General features: G+C 44.3%; 1 protein-coding gene across 3 annotated transcripts in view; it reads right to left on the minus strand.

The window, feature by feature from the left end:
- Window positions 1-9,795: 9,795 nt before the first annotated feature.
- Window positions 9,796-13,184, minus strand: part of WDR55 (WD repeat domain 55) — a 191,441-nt gene continuing 188,052 nt past the window's right edge. For all 3 annotated transcript variants that reach the window (XM_085617805.1, XM_085617807.1, XM_085617806.1), the window contains one exon: window positions 9,796-11,368. In XM_085617805.1, coding sequence (XP_085473931.1) covers window positions 11,017-11,368 — 352 coding nt within the window. In that variant the 3' untranslated portion in view covers window positions 9,796-11,016. The remainder of the gene's footprint in view (window positions 11,369-13,184) is intronic.

Here is a 13,184-nt window from a genome sequence, read left to right on the forward strand (position 1 = left end):
CTCCTGCTACTCCACTGCCCACGCCTCCTGGTCGCGAATAGATGGTTGGCTACTCACTAAAGGGTTGGCAATTTGGATGACACACTTGTCTCATCTCGCACGCAAATATTCGGACCACACACCTGTTCTCCTTACCCTCACACCGCCCCACGAACCGTCACTTTACATCTCCTGGAGGCTCGTCCCACAGACACTACTTGACCCTGTGTTCAAAGAGAAATTAGAGCAAGAAATAACAGACTTCTTCCCTCAAAACGACAATTCTGTACCACATTACGCCACAGTATGGGAGGCCTGTAAGGTCACCATACGGGGTGTTTGCATCGCTAAGAGTGGAGGAGTCTTACGGGACATCCGGACCACACTTCGAAAACTGGAACTCGAAATCAAGCAAACAGAACTGTCGATACAACTTAAACCCACCCCTGACCTCAAAACACACCTACGGGACCTACTCACAGAATACAAAGAGACGGCTGAAAGGGAATGTAAATTCAAAGGGAAATACTACCAGGCACGCCACTATGGCGAGGGAGAGAGACCGGGCAAATCACTGGCTTCCGTAACTCGCCCACCCTGCTTTTCCAACACCGTGTTAGAAATTGAGGATTATGATTAGGCTGTCCGGAATTCGGTTTAAACCAAATCTGACCGACAGTACCCTACCGGCCGAAAATCAGCGGACTCGGGTTAAACCGAGTGTCACTGATTTTCGTGCGAGAGGCGGATATGCCGGCTGACCTACCGCTGCCCTTCTTGGGCCCCTTCATGAGTAGTTCATCAGCCTTTTCTGCCGGCTGCTTGGACAACGACAGCAGCTCCTTCTCGTTGTACTTCATGCTGGCCGCAGAGCTGTGCTACTGCCCCATGGCGCTGGCGGCCGGGCGAGAACACTGCTATCCCTGCTCCACCGTCTCCATTCGAAAACTAGCAACACACCCTTTCCGACTCACAGACTCAGTGTGAGGCGACGCTCAATAAAGTTAATGAAAGAAAAAAAAGAACCCGGATGAAGCTTCACTCAAACCTGGGACTGCCGACACGGAATATGGACCTCTAAAGCACCCGTTCTACAACCCTCCTGAGGCGGCCATCTTGGATTGGGAAGGTCTGGCCAATGTTCTTAGATCAACATCGTAATAATTATCTTGAGGCAAAAGATTGTCGAGAAGGGTTACCTAAACCATGGCAGATGTTGTTAGATACATTGAAATGTGTATTTACCTGCACTATATACGAACCGGGCAATAGTGGCAGCCGTCATGGACGAGGAGCTTCTTCGAAGCTAGGATTAGGTCACAAAGGCGGCCATCCTAAAAAGGTCCTATATCCCTAGAGAGTGATTTTTGAGTTTTATTTAAGAAACTTTACAATAAACTGATGGCAATAATACCAACCTTATTTTCAATAAAGTAAAAGCAGGAAGGCACATACCAAGAAACTTAGGCAGACACTACTATATTTCGGTTAAAGATCTCAGGATGCTATGGATCATAGGTTTTTTTATTCCTGTTTATACCCATATAAAACCTATTTGTCACAGAAAGCACAGCAAAAACCTGGACGAGATAAGCTATTCTTGCATGAATCAGTTATGTGGAGTGTTGAGCGAGCAATCTAATCGTATAGTTGGAGGCTCCATTCGGGCTTCCCCCACCACTGTTGGCACTTTCTGAGAATGAGCACACTGGAAAGTGTCAGTGGAGTGCATTGGGATGATGCACATTCAGGACAACATTGCATGCTCCCAACTTAAATTACAACCTGTGTTAAGTCAACTATGTCTATAAGACTTCAAGAAAGCCAGATAAAAAGCACAAAAAGCACGGTAAAGGCATATGTGTGGCAAAAAGTTGTGTGATATAGGTATGCATGATAAAGGTATGCGTGGTAAAAGCATATGCATGGTAATTGACCCTTTGTAAAGGCATGCATGGTAATGGCATGCGTGATTCTGTCATACACCCTCTATTAGACTGTAACAATTGTTTGGTTCTCTGATGCTGCACATTCAGGGTAACCGTTTGATCATGAGCAGTTCACAGACAAAAGTCTTGCCGTAGGGTAAACACAACTTGAAAATAAGAGTATGCACTCTTAGTCCCCTGGTCTGCAAGGGTTTCTAAATCAACGTTATGCCACTATTCAAATACCTTTAACTACTATTAACAGGAATCTGAATTGGAGAATTAATCGTTTGCAAATTGTGACAGACATACTGTGTAGGGGCTGCTTAAGTACATAAAATACAAAACCAGCATTTAGCGCCAAATTTGACTTGTAAAAATGTATTTTAACCTCCTATACACTGTACATAGACTGTCTATATTCCATGCACCAATTAAGAAAGCAAACAATAATAAAAGCAAAGCGTCCCATAAACACCGGTAAAACACCGTTTCAGTTGTTTTTTATGGGGCGAAAATGAGTAACCACTGAAAAGCACTGTTTTTTTGAGGTTTTGAAATCACTGGAAAACACTGAAAAAACACCACCAGAATTCACCAAAAATAGAAACTGAAAACAGGAAAGCCTAATTATGATGGACAGCTTCACAGACACACTCCAGATATAGTGGACGTATTCCAACGCTTTTACAAAAACCTATACAAAACACACAGAACGCACCCTGTAGACTTCACCCCTTTTTTGACGACACGGCCGTCGCCTGGCTAAGTGACAGCCAGAGGGAATTCCTCCTTGCGCACCACGAGGATGAAGAAATCATATCCTCTATCATGCAACTACAATCGGGCAAAGCTCCAGGGCCGGATGTCCTCCCGGCTGAATCTTATATTACATTCCGTCACTTGCTCATCCCCGTGCTTCGCCATGTCTTCGAAGAAGCCTGGGAATCGAGTATTCTGCCCCGCACCATGCGCAAAGCACTCATTATCTCCTTACCAAAGCCAGGGAAACCAGCTACACAAGGTAACTCATACAGGCCACTGTCCCTCAATGTTGACGCCAATATCCTAGCCAAACTAATTGCGATTCGCATCAGTCCCCTTATGCCCGTATTGGTCCTCTCTGACCAATCGGGGTTTGTACCAAACAGAAGTACTTCCCACAATTTGAGTACTCTATTTGCGATCCTTCAGGATATAGTCCCTGACATGAATGCCGCTGCCATTTTTCTGGACGCCACCAAGGCGTTTGATTTCCTGGAATGGGACTATCTTGCCTTTGTATTACAACGTATGGGCTTTCCTTTCCCATTTCTGGCCTGGATAACCCTGCTATACACTGACTTGCGGGCCACTGTGATGGTAAATGGCGCGCGATCATCCCCCTTTACAATAGCGAGAGGAACTAGGCAGGGGTGTTCCCTCTCCCCCCTTTTATTTGCTCTAGCTATTGAGCCCCTTGCTGCCAAGGTCCGCCAACATTTTCGAGATCATGCTCTCATTTACCCAGAACGACAAATATTAATTTCCCTGTATGCGGACGACATAACCCTTTACTTGCGAAACCCAGATGAAAGTCTGAATCCAATTCTTAGATTATTCATACTCTTTGGTCGTCTGTCTGGAGTCAGCATCAATTGGGGCAAATCTCAGATATATCCCCTAACCGATTCCACCCCGTGCTTCACGCCTGACTTTCCCCTGACATGGTGCGATGATACACTCACATACTTTGGCATAGTTATTTCCTGCAATCGAGAGGAACTGATGAGGGCCAATTACGGCCGGGCACTGGATACACTAACAGACAAAAATCACAAGGTGTATTGTGTTGTCTCTATCCTTGGCAGGTAGGGCTGCTCTCATAAAAATGGTAGTACTGCCCAAGCTGCTCTATCTCTTCACTAATATCCCTTACGCCCCCAGCCGACATTTTTTCTCAACGGTCAAAACTCAGCTTATACGACTCATCTGGGGAGGTAAATAAGCCAGGCTGAGATGGGACACTCTCACCTGACCCTTGTCTGTGCGCAAGCTCACTTTGCTTCATATTGAATACACCCCCCTCCTTATATGCCTCACCTTGCGATTGAGGATAGTTACATGGCCCCGACCCCATGCACTGCCTACCATTCACACTTGGGGTTAACTATACATCAGGGGCAGGTGCCGCACCAGCAAAGAATTCTTTGGCTCCGTATCTCCCACCCCGTTGGAGCGGTTTTATTACGTCAGGTTGCGCCAAGATGTGAAAACCCTCACTCCCTGCTTCCCACAAGAACCCCCCATCATGCTCCCCTTACACGCCCTCCTACAACAAACAGCTCCCTCACATGTGGTCTCACTGCTAAATCGTACAGTACAGAAGAACAAAACATATGATCTCCCCTTCACCAGGGACAGGTGGGAAGGGGACCTGGGACACTCGCTAACTAACGAATAGTGGTCCTTCTGCTGTAGACAAACGGGAAACATTTCTGCTAGCAGCAAGTTTCGTATTATCCATTACAAATATATTCACCGTCTGTACTATACACCTGCGCGATAACACCGATTGCGCCTTCGCGATATTGATCGATGCGACCGCTGCGGGTGTGAGGGAGTGGATTTCACACACGTAGCCTGGGACTGTCCGCCTGTTCGTGGTTTCTGGACTGAAGTATTAGCAGCACTGGACCACATGACTGGATCACACCTTCCTGCTGACCCCATAACCACACTCCTAGGCTACACAGAACCCATGGATGTCAAAATACGAAGATACACTTCCTTAGCACTCCTCCTTCCTTAGCACTCCTCCTCGCTAAACGAAGGATTGCATGTAGGTGGGGAAGGAGAAGGGTGCCCAAATTTAAAGACTAGTTACAAGATCTCATCTACTGCCAAGAGTAATTACACATTTACGTGGAACTCCTACCCACCTCCTCCCGCCCCAGGATATCTGGGCCCCCCTCCAGACATACCTTTTGGAACACACCGCAGACACTACCGTCACCCCCGAACCAATGAAGAAGAATCCCAACTCAGAGACGAACGTTGAAAAGAGAAACACCCATCCCTGGCCGAAACATAATAGGTAAGGAAGAAAATGGACCTCCACATACCCCTATTCCACACCTCAAGGAGCACAATGCATTCATACACGTCAGCATGTTTTACCCCCAGAAGGCATAAAAGTGGTACTGTTCTTTTATTGTTTGTTGTTGTTATCTAGAAGATCATTGATGCAAGATTACTTATCGATGCTAGTGTCCCTCATCCAACTCTACGCGGCCGGCCCGCTGTGGTTGTAGGCGGCTTGCTGTGTATTCCCTCTGCACCCTACATGACAATTAACATGCTATATTGCATTGCCGGCCCACTCAGGGATGTAGGCATTATGCTGTGTTTAATGCTTCTTGACTTTAATAAAGGTTTTTTTAAAACAAAAACAAAAGATTGAAGTTTTACCTGCCCATGACTGTCTCGATTTACCTGTTGTATTGTGGGCGTGGTAGTTCAAAATCTACTGTTTAACTTGCTTGTAACTGCCTCAATTTCACTTGTTTGTATGTGGGCTTTGTAGCTGAAAATGTGCTGTGTTTATCAGCCCGTGACAGTTTCATTTTTCACTCCTAGTTTCTCCCCTAATCTGTGCTCAGACCCGTGTGCAAGAAATCCACCCCCCGCTCCCTTTATTTTCAGCAAGTTAGTGAAACAAGATTAACACCCCACCCCAAAGAAACAGACATATGATACCTCAGAGACAAAGCAAAGTGTGCTCTGAGACTGCAGTAATCTGCTCTTAGTATTTACGCTGTGTTTGCAAAGTGATTAGGGCACTCATTTTTTAGCTAGGAGAGTGAGTTGTTTAAGTGTTGTAAAAGCAGTGTTGTTAGAGGCCTAGTTTAGGCCATTGCCTGCAGAAATCCAGAGTGTGGATTGAGCATGTCTGTCTCCAAGGAGATTCTGAATTGAGGAGCAGCTCTCAGCCCCCTGTCCAGTAGCCTGTTCCTGAGGTCACATGCACCTATTATAAGCTGCTATTGGAAGTTACAACTGTGCACTGATTGGTGGCTGTATCTGGTGTTTCTATTGAGATTATGGTTTGTGTTCTGATTGGATGATAAGTCCAGGGCTCTGATTGGTCCCTGATCAGTGATTAAATTGGGTGTAGGGGTTAGGGATAGAGGTCTGACTGGTGGATAGGTTTAGGATTTTGTGTTTGGTTTTTGGGGCTAGGGTTTCTATTGGACCTAGGGCTTAGTGTTTGGTTTCTGATTGACTGTTAGGGGTAAGGCTGTGATTGGCTTTAAGAGCTTGGTCTCCCATTGGCCCTAGGGCTTAGGGCTAGTGGTGCGATTGGTTAGGGCTAGGGTTTCCAATGCCCGAAGGAGTCACCAGATCACTATAGCTATGGAAGGTCAGGGTTCAGGGCTTCTCAGCCTGGATGTCGAGGCTAAGGGCAGAGAGAACTAGGGCAACTGCCTGTTCGAGACTGGTCAGACCTAGGGCCAGAGATGCTGCCCATTTTCACATCCACCGGCACCCACCCAACCCCATCCACAGCCATATTAAACTCACAGCAAATGCACTCTACTCATTCACAACAAACTAACCCTACACACATTTCAATATCTTATCACCCACTACAAACCCCACAAACCACACCTTTACATCCATCTACCCCAACCCACAAATTTGCACCTTCACTTACACATAAAACACCACTCTATGCTTGTAACCAAGCCTTTCAACACAAACACAACTTAAATCCACACCATACGTAACTATATCCCACCCAGACACACACTGCCTGCTCTAATTACTCCTAACAGACATCTTACTGTCACCAAAAAACTTATACTCAGCCTTTCATCTTTTCATCCACCAACACCCTCCTCTTCTTTTTACCACAACAACACAACCACAGAACACTTACACTCGGATGCACCATACATATTACCCCTTTTAGCAATCACATCTAACACAAACACTCGTAACTCTTATGCTTCCCCGCTCACGTATCACACACACTCTCTTTTCCAAAACACATCACCGCCCCCTTACATTGCAGCTTCCAGTCACCAACAATACTTACATACAAAGTCCTCTCAGAAAACAAATACATCATCACCCCCTTTCACTACTCCTCAAAAACAAAACATAACACACACACTGGCACAACAAAATCTCTCGCACACAGCACCTCATAATACTTTGCGTCACAAACTAGAAACATATACCCACTCCCACCTTCCTGACTACACAAATAATAAACACCATAAAATACAGCAACTTTCTTTTAACCACCTCTCATCCATTGGACAATTTAGAACCTTACAACATGCCCCACAAGCTGCACCATCACCCCTAACTCATACACACACATATGCCCATTACTAAAGAAAACAAACCTGAACCCGCTTAACCCCGACAACTCACCAATTTCAAATGGACCGTTCCTCTCGGCGGCCTTTGACACGGTTGACCATTACACTTGGATACAAACACTCTACGAAGCCGGCATAGAGAGGACTGCTCTCGACTGGATAACATCTTACCTCCACAACAAAAATAATGTCATTCATACCCCCCCTTTCTCATCCAAACTGTAATTGACAAAAGCAGGGGTCCCTCAAGGCTCCATCATCTCACCCTGGGATTTCCGCGAAAGGTCCAGGCTACTATCTCTCTTGCTCTGTACGCCAACAGCCTCTACCACGGATCAGCTTTATCAACTATGAAAAGACTACAAAGGGTTCAGAACTCTGCTGCCAGACTACTCTTACATATAAAGCCAGAAGTCCACATCTCCCCTGCCTTGAAAGCCCTACATTGGTTACCGGATGCCAGAAGATTCACATTCAATCTGCTTTGTATCACCCACAAAGTGATAGATTTAACAGGACGGCTCTTCATCAAAATCCTACCGTGCCAGAAAAAAACATAGGTGGCACATCCTTCTCTGTTCAATCAGCCAAACTATGACACTCTTTACCCCCAAACATAAGATACACAGATACCTACCTTATGTTCAGAAGACTACTCACGAGTGGGCTCTTCCCGACATAACCACCATACTCAAACATAAATATACAGCATATCCCTGAGTAAGTAACCATTTATTTGGACTATAGATGTGTACCTACATATGTATTTTGCTTTGTATAAACGTGTATAATAAATATGTTTTTAAATATATATTCATTAGTTCTGCTTAACAAATGTACATATTACACATGGATATATTATTTTATGTTTAACATGTATATAGGTGACTGCATGAATAAATAAATATTTTACAATATCATAACTATCCATCTACAATTGTGTCACTGTTGAATTACACTTTAAAAAAAAATAATAACATATAAATTAACTTTAAATACAGCAACGCTTGAATGGGAGTTTATTAAATACAACTTAAATCTACATACATTACCTTCCTTATACCTTCTATGGACTGATGTATCTATATATTTAATAATTTGCTTCTAATTCAGCATCTCCAATGCACTACCCTATATCTCCCCCAATACCTCTCGCAATATATCCTCTACCCCCACTGACTCATCTCAAACCTCATTCTACTAATCTCTCCAATGCATTATCCTATTACTCACACTATAACTCTCTCAATATATCCTCTACCTACACTCTCTCACTAATCCCAAACCTCATTCTACTACTATGATCCCCAAAATACCCCTTCCAAGAATCTCACCTATTTCTCACCTACTACCTCGCTCAATATATCCTCGACCTCCACTCGCAACTCATCCCAAACCTCATACCTCTTTTACTATTCAGATCTCCCAAACAAGCCTTTTTAAACCATTCCCTCTGACTCTTCCCCCCTCCACCTCCTATTTACTCATGCCAAACCTCCTCCTACTGCTTAAGCTCCACAAAAAATGTTCTAAATCCTTCCCTCTTCTATCCTCCACTATCCTTTTCTATCCAAAGAATTGACTAACATGTCCATCACTCAAATTAATTTTATATTTCACTATACTAATTCCCCACTAATCCTGTTTGGGTTCCGGAGTACATTGCTACCCGCAGAAAAGTACTTTGACACATCATCAGGAGTAGCAAGTGCTATGTAAATGCAAACCCTTCCCTCTTCTATCCCTCCACTGTCCTTTTTCTATCCAAATAACAGACTAACATGTCCACCGCTCAAATTAATTTAATATTTCCCTATACTAATTTACCACTAATCTTATTTGGGTTCCGGAGTACATTGCTACCCATAGAAAAGCACTTGAACGCCTCATCAGGTGTAGCAAGTGCTATGTAAATACAAACCCTTCCCTCTTCTATCACTTCACTATCATTTTTCAATACAAATAACAAACTTGCATGTTCACCGCTCAAATTAATTTCATATTCCTCTATATTTATTTCCCCACTATTCCTGTTTGGGTTCTGAAGTAACGTGCTACCTGCTGAAAAAGCGTTTCAACGCCTCGTCAGGGGTAGCAAGCTCTAGAAAAAATGCTAACCGTTCCCTCTTCTATCCCTTCACTATCATTTTCAATCCAAATAACACACTAACATTTCCACCGCTCAAATTAATTTAACATTTCCCTGTACTAATTCACCACTAATCCTTTTTGGGTTCTGGAGTAACGTGCTACTCGCCGAAAAAGCGTTTCAACGCCTCGTCAGGGGTAGTAAGCACTATATAAATGCAATTACAATACAATACAATCAGAGGGACTTGGCAGTGGAAGGTGCAATGGAGGAAAAGCACGCCCACGTTTCCTTCGGCTACATGGATGCTTTTGCCCTGGTTATTACAGCAACTCATCGAAGCAGAACCAATCGCCCACCATTATATCAACATGGATGATGTAATCACATAAAGGCAGCAACAAGAAGTTAGAAACATACAAAGAGCCAAAATCTCAGTTTTTAATATTGTAATTTTTTTTTCAAACCAATGGAAAAACAATCTCTGCCTAGAAGTGCTAAAATGTTACCTCACGCATCCAAGTAAAAAGAATACGTTTCATCAAACCTTCACAATCATACTTCTTTTTTGGGTGGGAGAGGTGGAGGTATTACACTTTGGAGTGATCCATTCTTCTCCAGCTCCCAACTAAATCTTATTCTGGGTCCAGGTCATGAGGGAGCTGGAGACTTATTACCAACCAGCTCAAAGACACGTAAACACAGCAAATGAACAAAATACAAGACATCTTTCAAATCCTTGACTTACTCCATCTTGAGCCCCATTTGCTTGTTCCCGAGAAAATTTGCTGATAAAAGTAAAACATTGATTTGTGCTCTCCGCCATTGCGTTTGTCTCCCAGTACTTCTTGTCTTCCTTTCCAAAGCAGCTTTAGTTACGGGTGGAAAGAGGTGATAAGATGGGAGGCCCTTGATGCATTTCCTACAGTTTCCCCCCTCTTGCTCAACGGGCAGAGTAAACAGGACATGAGGGACAGGTCTGCGTCAGTTTAGAGATGCTGGGGTGGGAGAGGAGTCTAATGTCCAAACGCCTTCCAACAATCAAAAACACCAATGCAGCAGATATGAAGGGGTAATTAGGGAGATTTCGTGATTTGCCAGGACTTGCACTGGAAAAAATATATTTCAGACGGGTAGATCGAATAAAAAATTATTAGAAAAAGTAGGCTAAGGATTAGGAAAGTGCATGTAAAAAGCAGTGCGGTCAGTAGGTGTGACAGCAGCATGAAGAGTATACAATGAAGGTGGTTCTTTGCATTATTCCTTTACTGAAAAGAAAGGCCTGCCCATAAAAGTCATTTTTTGTGGTGAATGTGCATCAAGCAGTGGAGCCCACTTTAGCGAACCTCACGGCAAAGGTACTGCTGTCACAGAAGAACACCCATACATCTCAGAGGAGAACCCACTTGTATTTCCTTGAGTGAGACTGGTGGCGGGTTTACGGGCGATATGGGAGGCCATTTACTGAACAGCTGTTAGTGCTGGCATATAGTCAGGTTTTCAACCTAAAATGATGGTCTGTGCCCAAGCCATACCACTCTTTTGGGGCTGTTAGGCCTTGCATGGGACAGGTTGCCTTACAGCTTTGCAGAGGCACTGGCCTGCAAGCAAATCTAACGGTTCCCCCTTATGGAAAATCTACCTCTGTTCAGTCGCTACCGCTATCCTCACTCTCACTCTGCTCCTCATCACTTGTGCCACCTTCCTCGCCTTCTTGGCTCTTTTCTCCAACTGATTCCTCTTTCAAGTCAGCAAAGAAGTCTTCACCACCTCCAAATGCCTTGCGACTTAATGCCTTCAACTGACGGCTCTTTTTGCGCTTCCGGTAGTCATCCACAAGCATGGTACTCAGAGGGGTGACATCCCAGAATTTCACTCGCTGGTCGTGGGCACAACTGGCCAAGAAGCGCCCATTTGGGGACCGAGCTAGCTGTTCTATGGGCTCCCCTGGATGCTGTCCCACACTGCCAATAACCCGGTTGGGCAATATGTTGATGGCCCTGCAGAAACGTGGAAAAAAAAAAATCACATTAAGAAAACTGTTCTTTATTCACTTTCTGATGGTTCTGGTTTAAAGAAAAACTAGGTAAAAGGCATTGCAGAGCATTTTGTATGTTTTTTTTAAAACAGTTATTCAGAACAAATTCCTATTGCAGTAATATATATAACTTAGCTTCTTGGCATTGATGAGTGTCTCAGTATGTAGCATTATCTGCAGTAAAACGTGTTCCTCCAATGAGTTTTTTTTTCCTATTGCATAACTAAGGTGGGGTGGAATGGTTGGATCTTGTGACCTCACCTCCACCGCCAGCTGCCTGAGTATGTGTTCATTGGTTGAGGGTTTTTTTCTGCAGTGCCAGGTGTTAAGAGTTGTGTCTTAGCCCTCCCCAAAAACGCTGAATCTAACTGTAAATGTCTGCAATTAACATTTACGCCAAGCATGCACAAAAAATGTATAATAATAATAAAATTAAATTATTAACAATATAACAATTTTGTTGTCAAAACCCAAGTTGTCTAGTTAATTATAATACCTCCACGACTTCTATGTCTTACTCCACTGTATAAAATTGTATCCATTGCAACAGATCACATAGTAATTGAGATTTTTTTTGTATGGCTCACGATGTATAATGATAACCCAAGAAAATTTACGGGGTGCACTTGGCTCGCCTAAAAGTTGCCAAATAGGCAATACTAAACACACAGTCCTCTGACTGCTAATACAACTCTGAGGCACCGCGATACAGAAGGTGGGTTGCCAAGTGCTGAACACACCCATTTAAAGAGTATTTTTTTATTTTTTTTTAACAGTCATCGACTTCAAATAGAATTTAGGGCTCATTACAATAATGTAGATAATTCAATCAGGCACATACAAAGTTAGCAATAACATAGCACTATGTACACTTTGGGACTAATTAAGGAGAATGCATGTCATCAAGGGCTAGTTGCAATGGCGGGGTAAAAAGGCCGCCTCTGTAGTGATTCCAGGGCCCCCATATCCGGGACCACTACCTGGGGCAGCCTCGGGCCGTATAAACAGTCTTTTCACGGAACACGCACCAATCCATGTTGGTCTTCCAGTCTTTCAGCGTTGGAGGGGCGGCTGCCCCCCAAGCCTGGGCTATGTTCCTTTTAGCCACCATAAAACCAAGTGTGGCCCATTGTGTTTGGTGTGCGTTCAGGTCAGTGGGCTCCCATATATTGAGCAAACACCTACGCGCCTCTGGGAGCAGGGGGATACCCAGGACCATCCCCACCACTCCATGAATCTCTCTCTAGTAGGACTGAATAGGTGAGCATTCGCAGATGATATGTAGGAACGTCCCCAGCTGGCCACAACGCCTACGACAGTCTCCCGTGGGCACCCTCCCTATCAATACTAGTCTAGGTCCCGTAATATATATTCTATGTAAAATTTTAAGTTGGACCAGTCGCAGTCTTGCAGGGATAGCCACCACCCTGGGAGATGACACAGCCTCCTGCCAGTCTTCGTCATCCAGTTCAGTACCGGCCCCCATCCATTTGTGTCGGAGCTGTGTGAGAGGGTCTTCTATGTTATGTATTAGTTTATTGTAAATCAAAGAGATAGACTTCTCAGGGAGGTGTCCGTCCAATATCCTACTCTCCAGTGGAGAGGACTCTGGGGGGGGGAACCCCCGGGGAAGGCCGAGCGCAGGGCATGGCGTATTTGTCTGTAGCGAAAATGTTCTGAGCCGGCCAGGTCATGTTGCTCTTGCAGGGAAGCAAATGTTTTTATATCACCCTTCTCCCACATGTCTTGGACGCGGGAGATGCCTATCATATCCCACT

Source organism: Triturus cristatus, chromosome 7 (genome assembly GCF_964204655.1).
Source record: "Triturus cristatus chromosome 7, aTriCri1.1, whole genome shotgun sequence".
NCBI classification, from domain to species: domain Eukaryota; kingdom Metazoa; phylum Chordata; class Amphibia; order Caudata; family Salamandridae; genus Triturus; species Triturus cristatus.